Source organism: Cololabis saira, chromosome 17 (assembly GCF_033807715.1).
Source record: "Cololabis saira isolate AMF1-May2022 chromosome 17, fColSai1.1, whole genome shotgun sequence".
NCBI lineage: Eukaryota > Metazoa > Chordata > Actinopteri > Beloniformes > Belonidae > Cololabis > Cololabis saira.
Window position 1 is genome coordinate 30,275,677 of NC_084603.1, and position 13,433 is coordinate 30,289,109.

Below are 13,433 nucleotides of genomic sequence, written 5' to 3' on the forward strand. Positions count from 1 at the left end.
ATTTTATTCTATGGATTAATTTTCAGAGTCTCTTTCCTCGACTTCTCACTCGAGGACACACATCATTGTCATCATTGTGGTTGTCACCCTGGTGGTAACAGTCATTGCCATTCTTTGCTTCATTTTCAGCAATAAAGTCCAAAGGTATCTTGATTCACATCCATTTATACTGTTAAATAACTCGTTCTGTCCTCATCAGTCATGATTTACAGAAATCTCTGCTGCTGTTTGACTGCAGGTGGAGGGAAAGGCGCTACGCTGCTGTGAAGAAAGAAAACCAGCTTGAAACAGAGAAGACGGAAGTGATCTCCATATAAACATTTTTCTTTTCATCAACATTCAGTATGCTTTGAACTGAATTATATTCTTTCAGAGCAATTGGGCAGCTTTAACCCGTTACCCATCAGTGGCCATGCTGATGAATAATCTGTTTTAGGTGATTGTTTTCTTATTGATGCAAATGTGTGAATGTCCTTCAGATCATTGTCCTGCTGCATGAACCAGTTTTAACCAAACTTTAGCTGTGGAGTAGATGGTCTAATGTTTTACTCTGATACTCTGGTACACAAGAGTTCATGGCTGACTCGGTGACAGCAAGGTGCCCAGGTCTTGTGCCTACAATCACATCTCCACCAGTGACAATGTGGGCATGAGGTTTTGCATGTCTTATCTTTTTTAACTTCATATTATTGGTCTTACAATTGTTTGGAAATTATTTTATAATTCCTTCCAGATTGGTGTAAATCAGTAGTTCTCCTGCATTTAGATTCTGAAAACTCAATTTGGGAACTTTAAATTACATTAAAAAAAAACTTTTTTCATGAGAAGGGACGTTTGTGTTTATTCATGTGCAATAAAAAGGCTTGCTCACGCATTTGAGTCAATTTCTCAGAAGGTTAGAAAATAATCATTATTCATCACCATCAGCTTGTTTTTCTGTCCATCAGCTGCCCTAAACATCATACCTCCTTTATAAGTTTAAAGCAGAAGGTTATTTTAACAGGTTGTTCATCTAAAGTGGATGGATTTTCTAGAGATACATTCCCTGCAGTTTTTACATCTCTGGTGATTTAATGACTTCTGCCCTCAGTGTTGTATTACAGCATTTGTGTAAACGTGTTTAAACTCTTCCTTCGCACTAAAACAGCCAGAGACAGTCGGCTGTTCATGTACAGCAATAAATGTTTCTCTAGTATGATTGACAGTCGGCTCAGCCAATGGGAAGCCATAACCACTTCCTCATCCGTAATCGTCATCCTACCAAGTTTATTAAAGCTTTTGTTGTTTTGTTTTCAGCTAAACGCAGCAGTAATTTTAGATTTGGACATCAAATCAACCTGAGAGACGGGACATCCCTCTAATTGCAAGTGTTTTTAGTTCCCATATTCCTCTGGTGCTGATCTTCACTTCCCCTCCCCCTCGCACACAGAAGTGTTTGCTGGTTCTTGAAACCTGTGTGTCACGGGCGCTCCGCAGCTCCGCGCTTCCTGAGCCAGAATCTCTTGAGACAAGACTGTATGTGTTTTTGAACGAAGATGCGGGAGGTTTGGATTATCTACACGATCCTCTGGTTCTGGGAGTCTGGTCACACTGATGTGAGGACAAACATGCAGATGTCCCCCGTAAAACAAGGGATTGGTCTGTTGTGTCTGGTTGGTGAGTACATTAACGTTGAGGTTAAAATGAAACCAAAAGCGTGTAGCGCGTTTGTGTATCTAAAGTGACGGATGGGATTAAAGTGATATAATACTGAATATGGACCACAGTAAACGAGATAAAAGGAGGACGAATAACTGGGTTCAGTTATTTTCCTTTCTTTGTTCAAGTTCCTCCTCTTGATATCACATTACATATATTATAGGCCTTCTCTGCCATATTCTGAAACCGAAAGAAAACGTTTTGGGAGCTTGGAAATCCTCTTTTGAAAGGTTAAAACTTGAAATAAAGTTTTGAAAGTCTTCAAACATAATTTTGTACTTACATTTTTTATATTTTTGCAAGTGCAGCAATCATATTACAGAGTTAGATGTCCAAACCTTTGCCTTGCTGTTTTTCAAACATTAATTTTAGAGTCTCAATTGTAAGGTCAGTGTGATCGTCAGAATGCCTGGCGTCAAAGAAGCGTCTGATGGAAGAACTGTAAGGACAGACCAGATATACATATAAACTGAGAGGACGCAGATTGGACTGGTGGAGCAATGATGATCCAACGTATTTCTGGGTAAACACTCGCACTAGCGGGAGCAGCAGTTTACGCCAAAGCCACTTCCTCATAAGTCCTGCTTGCACGCTGCGAAAGGGCTTTTAAGGGTTTTTAAAAGGTTAAAAAAAATAGTTATATATTTGTTAATTGATAAACTACTGATTCTTTCCTCAGTTGAAGCCAAAAATAACAAGCGAAGATGGAGAAGGATAGACAACCAACAGAGGACAAAGTTGAAGTGTACAAACACTGTATCTGGTACTTCAGCATCTCTTAGCTGTCAACTGCTTTTACTTTACAAAACTCGGAGCCGCATGACACATCATCCAAATTACTTCGCACGTGTAGCCTGAAATTTTTTAATTTTTACAGTCTCTGCAACACAGAACCTGAAGCAAAAAAAGGCGACTGACCTTTGTAGAAAAGTAAAATGTTTGAAGTTTAGATTTTAATATTTTAATATTTGTACATTGAAATAGTTTGAAATTCACCATGCTTGTAGTGATTGTAGTCCTGAAGAGAGGTATGTGAGGTATTAGGTGAAATTATGGCAGAATTCATTTTTATAGTCCTCTGCAACACAGAACCTGAAGTAAAAAGAAGAAGAAAGTGTTTCATCCTTTTATACTATATATTCTTTTACAGTAAGAATGTGTAAATATTACGGTGGAGTTATGGATGTTATCAAGGTAATGAAAGAAATATATGAAGAAAAAAAAAATCTGCATTACCTGAAACTCAGTAACTTCATATCTTTCTGTTTTTGAGCCGCATTCATTCATTTGCCGTAAAGACTGAAATAGGAGCGCACATGAAATTTAGGAGCGGCTGATGTGACCACGCAAGTATAAATGACGGCTGGCTGGACCGCAGTCTTTATTATGTGTATCTATGGGCTGGTGCGCGGAAAATGGGGGGAGTAAAGGCTGTGTGTCACACAATCAAAACGTCACAGCCGCTCCAAGCCCGCCTACTTCTGCTCCGGGTGTTGTATTGTAGTGGAAAATAAAGCAGGCCAAGTTGAGTCTAGTTGGGAGGAGTAGAGCTGAGAAGGTGCTATTAGAAAATTGCCACTAGAGAGGCTCTTTCATCATTCCTGATGCATAAAAACCTGAGGAATGAAGGAAAGTTTACTCTTTAACACATGTCACTGCTGATTTTTCTACCTAAAAAAATGATGAGGCGTAATGTCTTTGGAGATGCAGACTGCTTTTTTTTCACTTCCAGTTGGCTTGGCGGAGTTCAGCTCTTCAAATATGATCAAATGTAGTTCTTTGAAGACGCCCAGTGAAACACGTTACACCGTCCCAGAGTTTACAGCAACCCACTGTTTATACGTCTGGACTAACGGGACTGTAAGTTTCAGGCACCCAAGCTGTTCTAACATGTCTTTTTTTTTAAATTCCTGCCAGAATATCTTTCATATACAGATGTTTTTAATGCATATGGAAAAGTGAAGATGCAGCCTAATGTTTGAATGTAAACATTAAAATATCAATATTTAAAATAAAAATAAATTGAAACAAAACAGTTTACAATGTCTAATACTCAGCACAAATATTGGCCGGGTTTCCCAGATCAGTTAAGTAGTTCTTAACAGCGAAAGACTTCTTTCAAACATTCTTAAGGAGCCTGTGAAAGAAAATCGCGTTTCCCAGAGTCGCTCTTAGCTTAAGTATCTCTTTCATTAAGAAGGAAATGAAAGATGCTGCTGACCCAGTCTTTCCAACCATCTTAGTGAACAAAGACTCACAGATCCAGCCGCGTCAGGCAAATCAATATCACACCAAGTAATGAGATGTTAAAACAATGCACCCCGCACAAATTTTGATCTATTTTATACTTTAGATTTATATTGTTTAGCATTTATTGGTGACAGCAAAGGGGGAAAAAAAAGAAAAATAAGGAATAACAAGTGTGTTCCTGTGCTTTATGCGTTACGCACAAATAAAACGATCATCATGAATATCATTTATTTGATAATTTGGCTGCTATACAGCATATTCTCGCTGCAAATCAACCGCGTCACCGTGCGCGAAGCAGAACTGTTTATATGAACGCATTCGTGCGTCAGCACTTCAATCCCCTGGACGTGCTGTCGGACCGGGCTGTCCAGGCAGCCGGTACACCGATCCTCCTGCCCGAGCCCGAGCACCTATATGTGTGATGACAGGGAAGCAGCAGCTGAAGAACGGGATCCTTTGATGAATCGTTCATTACAGTCTCAAATATAATCAATGGTGTCGGTTTATATTAAAGAATCTTTTTGCCCAGAAGAAAAAAGAGCGAAGACAACGACCCATAACTATTTTCTTCTCTTGAAAAAACCCACCTGCACCGCGGGGTTTAGGATAAACAGACGCTACAGCGCGAGTCGGGATGCAGCGGCATCAGAGCAGTTGAATACGTGCGAGGCGGTGCTGATCTCCGCAATTAGAAGCCCTCTATAATTGTAAAAAGAATTTCACTTATCACGGGTTCTTTTTGGAACATAACCCCTGCGAAAAACCAGGGATTGCTGTAATTCCACGTTGCGATTTGCGAAACTCGCCTTCTCTTGGCTCATGACCGTCATGTTTTTGAACGCACACACACGCCCACCACGTTTCCTCCCGGTCTCTGCGTGTGGGGAAAAAAAGCCTCACTGTAGCCAGAAATAACGGAGTAACGCACCGTTTGGATGAAAAAGGGTCATTGAATTATATTTATCATCTTAATTTTTCATTATAACGCACAGGCAGCAGGGAATTAGTGCGTTAGGTGGCAGTGCTGCATGTGAAAATGCGCTGATAGTGATCGGTGATCGATTTGCCTGGCATCGATTATTTGGTTTCAGAACCGGACAGCTGTTCCAAAGAGCTTCTGAAAGAGCGAAACTAAAGGACGGTGTTAAGAAGTCATCTGGGAAACACCCGTATCTTAGGGTTCTCTTTTAAGTGAAACCTTCTTTGAACCTCTCTTAAGTCCTTAAGAGAGGTCGGATCTGGGAAACCCGGCCATTAGCTGTCATATGTTTAAAAAAGCATGAGTCATGAGCTTGATTTCACGTGCATGTCATTAAAGATGAAAGTCGGTCTTGTTAAGTGTCTGAACTCACTGAGATCCACATGTTGATTTCAGGGCCATGTGTTGGCTAACAAGGATGATAAGCTCGATGAGGTAGTGGTAACGTCAAACTCCACTGAAATCATCACCTATAAGTGTTATGAAGAGATGAGGTATAAGCGAAGCTGCGCCTCTGAGGTATGTATACAAAATAAACAGTATGCACAGTAAATAAACAAAATGTTTGTATTTATCCAACATAGCATGTTCTGATTTTATTCACCTCAAACAATCACTTATATGAATCAAGTGGATTATTTTTAAACCACCGTTCTAATTATGACCGCACTGCTCTTATTTCCTCTTTTGTCAGGGAAGAATGGTCGAGGCATTCTGCAACAGTGAGTATCTCCTTTCTCTTTAAGTTTTTTATGTTAACATCCTCTTACTCATAAGTTGGCCACCAGAGGGGTATTCCAGGAAGCGGGTTTTGTGAAAACTCTGAGTTTGTTAACCCTGAGATCAGGGAAATCCGGAGTTATCAGTTCCAGAAAGCGATTTAAGTCAAACTCTGAGTCAGTTACTATGGCAACTGACCCTCTGAACCTAACCTGCTCGCTAGCAGGTTTACTTCAATAAAGCCTGAGTTTCTCTCCGTCTCCTCCCTCAGTGGCGTCAATTCAGCCAATGGGCCTTTACGCAATACACATCTGTTTTCTGCACCACGGACAGCAAGCGGCAGAGTTAGAGAGCAGAAAAAGCGTATCTGACAAACGCAATTTAACTCATTCGGTTCACTTTATTCACTATGTCAGTGCAACAATATCACAGGGACATCCCAGTTTAACTTTAAACAGTTAAAGTCCAAATGCAAAAAGCAGAGGGAGGGAGCAGAAGAGAGAAAGAGAGAGAGAGTAAAAAAAAGTCAAATATTTCCCTTAATCAGATTTATAAGAGGGTAGGGTGATTTGATATCTTACCTTAAGATGAACTTGCATAATTAATCCATCAGTGGCTAACAGCCTCGTTAATATCTTCTGGACCCATCACTTGCCTTCTTTCTTTTTTTTATTGCATGGTTGTCTGCTTCCTTTTCATTTTTGTAAGTTAGTAACACTGCAGAGCGCACTAAAAAACGAGATTGATAGCGACCACTGTCGTCAGGGACGCTGGGACATTTCAATACATGATGGCGGTACAAGTGTTGGGAAAGATAATACCTAGTGAAATCGATCATGTTGTTCTGATATGCATTTGTAGTTATTTTATATGTATCAAGTAATAGAATAAATCAATACAAATAGACACAGAGTAATTCCATAAATGTATTTAAAATAAAAAAACCTTTGCATTTTCCCCTGAAGCCGAGGTGTGGTGGCTGCCCCTGATCTAAATGACAATACAATTTCATTCAATACCATTCCAACACTGTTTTCATCTGTAATATTATAAGACAGTGTGCTTTAAGCAGCACAATGTAACTTTCAGCTTTTGTTGAGTTTGGCGGCTCCTTTGGACAAAGGCGGTAGTGCTTTACCAGTAGTGTGGAAGGGTTCCTACCATCCACCTCCAAGTTACATAGTGCCAGTGAAGGCGATACAGACCCCTCAGACCATGACAGAGGTTCATTAAACCTGTTGGAAGTTGATGTACCATCACAATGACTCTGGAAATATTATATTAAGGTGGAAAAGTTACATTGTGCTGCCTAAATGTTAAATGAATACTGCATTCAAACTTACACATTGACTGCAGCAACTTTCCCCCACGCCAATTGTCTCTCCTTTGCTGCTGCAGCTGTTTTTTTTTCTTCTCGGAAATATGCTCTCATACTCGCCATACGCACGTATTAACACTTCTAACTCCGGTGGCGTGAAGCATTTGGATCTTTAGATGCAAACTAATGTTTCCTCAAAGAGATTTTGTAAATTGAAATGTTAAATAAAGTTTAAAAAAGAAAAAGTATGTGGATCTTTTGTTGTCGCCGGTTGCCATGGTGAATCGTTGTATCAGGGCTCTATTGATGATGGCTTTTGATTTTCCTCACGCACGCGCTTAACTCAAGGTTAACAAACTCAGAGTTGATTGAACTAACTCATATCCGCTGTTCTGGAACCGAAAACTCAGAGTTTCCTATCTCAGGGTAAGTCAAATCAGAGTTCAGGTTTAGACTCAGAGTTTGTTGAACCTGCTTCCTGGAATACCCCTCAGTCCTTTGCTTGTTTTATTTAAAGTCACAGCGCAAGTCAGAGGACCGAGGACACACTAACTTTATCATTTGAGTTCTTAGAGTCAAAGTTAAAATAATAAAGAGAACAATTTGAAATGTATTTATTTATTTTACATTAAGAAACCAATTAAGATGTGGTCTAAAGATTTCTTGTGAAGCTCAAAAGGATGTGTAGCCACAAACTTAAGAACCACATCAGGCTAAAGAAATAAAAATTAGAACAACATATGAATACAAAAGCCTCTTACCAACGTGCTTTGAGCTTGTGGTCATCAGGGAGAACAATCAGAGATATAACTGGTCTTGTGCCCGTTATGGGATGTATCCACTGGTTCCATTGTAATCACTGCTTCACATAGGACCAACATTGAAGGCATGGACGATCCCTTATGTTACAATGCCTTTTTACTTCATGGAACTAGTGGCCTGTAAAAGTGGAGAAGAATAAATATCTCTCAAACACAATTGCTTCTAACTGTAACAACCCCGGTGCTCAGTTCAGTCTTGACGCCTCCACTGAGATCTGTGAAAGTGTCCTCCACTTCTTCACTGATAAAATTGTCCACTAGAGCCTGTATCTCTCAGCCTCCCTGTGGTGCTTCTATTGCTTTGCACTACTCATGTGTTTCTGATCAGTTTGAGGTCCCTCTCTTTTTTATTTTAAAGGACACAGTTAGTCGTAAGAGGCCCTCTTGTTCCCCCGCAGTTTCCATCCCACTTCGTTTGTTTAAGGAGTTACTTGCTACTACTGACTGAGACTGTCGACATTTTGTGACTCAAGACCTTCCTTTTTAGTTTAGCTTAGAGCTGTATTGTTGACCCAGTGCCCAATTGATTGTATCACTACTCCCCCTAGTGGACGGAAGGCTGACCAAAAACACAAGATGGTTCCATTTGGTAGAATAACACAAATGGCTTTTTTTGCTTTTTAATATGTGTGCTGTGTGGGTATTAATGTGAGGATGTGTGTGAAAATGACCAGATATTTTATGAAAAGTGATAAATAAATACAGTTTTATTTGATCATTGGACCAAGTGTACTTCAGATTATGAATGGTAGTCTTTCTGTGGTACAGTAACAGGGATTTTTAAACATGCCGTTGTACGACCTCTACTTTAAAAAAAAAAAAAAAAAAAAAAAAAATATATATATATATATATATATATATATATATATATATATATGCCTCGAACCCCTCTCCATCTTCCATTCATTTCAAAAATATTAGAGAAGGTTGTCTACAATCAGCTGTTACCATTCCTGCAGGGCAATGGTATCCAGTCTGGGTTCAAAGCCCTCCACAGTACAGAGAGTGCACTTTTGAGGGTTTTAAATGATATATTTTTGTCTACAGACTCTGGAAAGTTTGTTGTCTTAGTGCTTTTAGATTTGTCCACTGCATTCGACATTGTTGACCACAGCATTTTAACTTTTCCTCTTGAGCACTTTGTGGGCGTTACGGATGTCCCCCTCATTCGGTTCCGGGCCTACCTACCCAACAGGAGTTTCTGGTTAAAGGTTGACAAGTTTATGTCCTCCAAAGCTCCTCTTCCACATGGGGTCTTTTATTTGCTCTTTACCTACTCTCCCTCGGCTCTGTTTTTAGGAAACAGGGTATTTATTTTTTAAATTTTTTCACACACTGTCTTAATGACATTAAAGCCTGGCTTTTACTTCACTTCCTCAGTCTAAATGAAGACAAGACAGAAGTGGTTTGTCCTTCCCTTGACGTAGATCTGGACTCACTGTCATTTTATCTCAGGGATTGTTTCACCAATCTGGGGGGAAAGTTTGAATCCAATTTTAAATTTGAGAAACAGATCAGCAGTTTTGTTCAGAAAAGTTGTTATTAACTTCACCAAATAGCAACGGTGAAACCAATCTAATCAGGAACTGACTTGGAGACATGAATGCACGCTTTTATCACAGCTCATCTTGTCGACTGTAATCACTCTATGCCAAACCTCTCTTGCCCGTCTGCAGCTGGTGCAGGATTCTGCTGCTCGCCTGTTAACTCAGAGCTGTAGGCGCGAGCACGTCACTCCCATCCTAGCGTCGCTTCACTGTCTCCCTCTGCACTACAGAATAATTTGAAGCTTTTGTTATTCGTTTTAAATGCTTGCACGTTGAACTGGACCTTGGTCCACTATATTTATGGTATCTGCTTCAGCCTTCCTGCCCCCCCTGATCCCTGAGATCGGCCGCTGCTGACGGTCTCTGAAACAAAGCTGAAGCTCAGAGGTGACGGAGCATTCGCTGCTGCTGCTCCCAAGCGTTGGAACAAGTTTCCTTGAGTGGCGCGCCTCCTCCCTTCCTCCTTTTAAAAAAACACACTTTTATTCCTTTGCTTTTAACACACTGTGATCTTATCTTGTATGGCACTTTAAAATGCACCTGCTGTGAACTTATGTTCCTTTTTTGTCTATTTGTGTTTTTATGTCTTTCTTAACTTTTCTTAACATACTTTTGACTTTATGAGATATTTTATTGTTATCTTCAGCTGTTTACTTTGGTTCCAATGAAGATCATGCACTGTACTTCAATAAAAGAAAAGGGTAAAAATGAGGTGTTGTAAAACATCTGATTCAAAGTTTTCTTCTTCTTCTGACAGTGACGTGCTCTGAAAGTGTGGATCTTCATAACACAGAAGGTAAGAAACAACCACAAGTAGCAGTGAATTGATAAGACTCCATTCATAAATATCAACCAATTGAATTAAAGATGTTCAGAAATGTTTTTTTTTTGTTCTTTCCCTCTCTGAGAGGCTGGTTCATTTCCTTTCTCAGCTGCAAAACCTTGAAGCGTTTAGGCATAGCATTTATAGGCTCCCATATTACTACTTCTATCAGACATAGCACAATTATTTATAACACAAATTTGTTTTTGTTTCTAAAACTCCTCACAGGGCAGTGTTGAAGAGCACGCTATATCTGTTGTATATGCCTCTGTCTTCATCTCACACTTGTCATCATTTGTTTTTACTATATATAATGACAAAAATATTGTTGCCAAGCGGGCACTAATTGTTGATATATAAGCAGACACATGCACAAAAAGTTATTTTTTGGATTCACTGCTAAACTCTCTTTGCTCTTTGAAGGGACTTCTCGCTCGAGGACACGCATCATTACTGCAGTTGTCTCTCTGGTGGTGATAGTCATTGCCACACTTTGCTTCTTTTTCAATCTCCACAGGTATCTTGATTTACATCCATTTATGTTAAATAACTCGTTCTGTCATCAGTCATGATTTACAGAAATCTCTGCTGCTGTTTGACTGCAGGTGGAGGGAAAAGCGTTACGCTGCTGTGAAGAAAGAGAACCAGCAGCTTGGCACAGAGAAGACAGAAGTGATCTCCACATAAACATTTTTCTTTTCATCAACATTCAGTATGCTTTGAACTGAATTATATTTTTTCATACAAGCAATTGAGCAGCTTTAACCCGTTACCCATCAGTGGTCATACTGATGAATAATCTGTTTTAGGTCATTATTTTATTACTGATACAAATGTGTGAATGTCCTTTCATTGTCCTTCATTGTCCTGCTGCAGGAACCAGTTTTAATCAAACTTTAGCTGTTGAGTAGGTGGTCTAATGTTTGACTCTATGAAGCTCTGGGGCACAGAGTTCATGGCTGACTCGGTGACCGTAAGGTTCTGCGGCTACAAATAGTAACACGAAGTAACTTCTTTGTATTTTTGGTAATTCTATATATAAGTTTTCCTATGACTCAGACAAAGGTATTTGGTTATTTATCAAACAGCACCATCCCTCCTGGTTTTTGTTACGTTCCAGCAGTTTCTGAAAGTGATAAGATGTCTGAGATGACAAAAATACATAAACATCCAAAAATAAAAATTAACTTTTATAACATTTACACATCCAAAAGTTGCCTTACACTTGGTGCACAGCTAAACGTCTGTCAGGCTGTGGAAGCTGACTGAGTCTTTGCGTGATTGACTTTAAGGCCTGATTGTTGTTACGTAAAGATCGATTTCTTTTAAGCTGTGGAAGCTCTCAGGATGTGATTACCTCGTGTTTGTTTTGTATTGCTGTTTTATCTTGAAAGTTTGGTTCTGATATTTTCTTTGCAGGGTTAGAGTTTGACGTTGAGGCTCTTTTACTTTATTTGTGCTCCTGCATTTGGGTTCTCCAGCTTCACCTACCTGATTCTAATATCTCATTATAAGACATGAAGACTCACTTTAAGGTGAAAAATAAAATTAATCCAATCCACTTGTTTCTCTGACTATGATCATTTAGTTGTGTCAGTTTAGATAATCACTTAACTCCTACACTTGTATATGCAGAACAACATTTCCATGTACAGTAAAATGTTTTGTCAGGTGTAGCAGTCTGACGCAGAGAAAGTCACATGCTGCCCCCCCCCCCACACACACACACACACACACACACACACACACACACACACACACACACACACACACACACACACACAACAGTGTGGTCAGGCGTGACTGCACACTTTCTAGTGTTGACTACAGGCATTTCCTGTATTGAGCAAAAAAAACATGAATGGAAAAAACAACTCGGCTGCCAGATATTACCGTACACAACAAATATTCAAGTTAACTGTATTTATTTAGCAAGAGATGATGAGTTTAATGGATCACATATAAAAATGCCAAATTTATGACACAAATTTGGAGACTTAATACACCAATTTCTGTTGCCGTTCGTCAAAAAAAGGAAAAAAAAAACATTCATTTAAGTCTCAATTATTCCAGCAAAATCTTTTTTTTTCCGTTCAGTTAATCCAATTCATATCAATAGAGTGCAGATTCAAAATTCAAATAAATCACTGTTAAACAATTTCCCCTCCCAACCAGACATGATATGGATGGAAAACATCTGGTTAAGTGGGATTTAAATAACCGAAAGTTTCACAATGTATACCAGGGTCACCAACCCAGGTCCTCGAGAGCACCTATCCGGCATGTTTTAGATGTTTCCCTGCTTGTAATTCTAAATGTTTTATTGAACCACTTTAGTCCACGACTCACCTTTGATCAGTGAGAAACTTGATCCGACTAAAATAAAAGTGCGTGTTGACACACACAGCAGCTCCGGGTTGTGTCTCATATTGGAGGCCTGAAGGGTTTAAACTTGTAACACATGGGTTGGGTGTCATTCAAAATCAGAGAGGACAAATATTTATGGTAACATTATGATTTACATGATTTCACAAACTCTTAAGGCACTTAACTAACACATCTACTGTAATGATACTGCTCAGTAGACAAACTGTCGAAGGTTTTACTGGTTGTCACATTCTTGGTTTCATCTAAAATAATGGTTCAACAGTAACCAAGTGAGCTATGCAGGTTCTGGGGATCACAGCTCTGATGACTTGGTTATTAGTGAGCCTGCAGGGATCTATAGTGTATATTTATGATTTATCGTGGACAATTACTCAACTGCTAAATATTACTGTTGCTGCTTCTGTCCTTCAAATATGCAACTGTGCACGACACCCTGACCTGTTTCCAGACGTCATGTGACACCAAACTGACAGCATTGTTGGAGTTCATATTGATACGCTCAAATTCACGCTCTCAGCCAGAGAAAAATCCATTTGTTCCCCTTGCATCTCTGGCCTAATCAGTCTTAATCAGTCTTCTCTTGGAAACTTTTGTCAAATTGTGAAGAATCAAAATACATACCAAAAACAATGAAGAGCTTAGGAAGGAGAATGGGGAAAAATAGCAGCCATGCTCGAGCTTTGGGAATGTCCCACTTGCTCAAGAGTTTATTTTCCAACCTGTTTCCATCTGTTCCCAGGGAAACAGAGACATCCTGCCAGGTAGGGCATGGCAGGATGGGATAGATTTTATGCAGAAATGAGTTTCCTCCTCCATCCCTGTCCTGCTAACCCATGACCTGTCTGCAATGAAGCAAATACTGTTGTCATACATGGCAAAGTCAGGTCTT

At 39.5% G+C, this 13,433-nt stretch overlaps 1 protein-coding gene across 1 annotated transcript; it reads left to right on the plus strand.

The window, feature by feature from the left end:
* The first annotated feature begins 1,264 nt into the window (after window positions 1-1,264).
* LOC133463733 (uncharacterized) lies at window positions 1,265-11,722 on the plus strand. The gene is made up of 7 exons (XM_061745445.1): window positions 1,265-1,656; window positions 3,431-3,558; window positions 5,324-5,446; window positions 5,622-5,649; window positions 10,091-10,129; window positions 10,580-10,673; window positions 10,762-11,722. Exons 1-7 carry the CDS (start codon window positions 1,536-1,538, stop codon window positions 10,841-10,843), a joined length of 615 nt encoding a protein of 204 aa, XP_061601429.1. The 5' UTR covers window positions 1,265-1,535; the 3' UTR covers window positions 10,844-11,722.
* Window positions 11,723-13,433: the final 1,711 nt, after the last annotated feature.

Coding starts and splice junctions, on each gene's coding strand:
- LOC133463733 (XM_061745445.1), top strand. CDS start 1,536: ATGCGGGAGGTTTGGATTATCTACACGATCCTCTGGTTCTGGGAGTCT. Junction 5,650..10,090: donor GGTCGAGGCATTCTGCAACA/GTGAGTATCTCC, acceptor TTCTTCTGACAG/TGACGTGCTCTGAAAGTGTG. Junction 10,130..10,579: donor GGATCTTCATAACACAGAAG/GTAAGAAACAAC, acceptor TGCTCTTTGAAG/GGACTTCTCGCTCGAGGACA.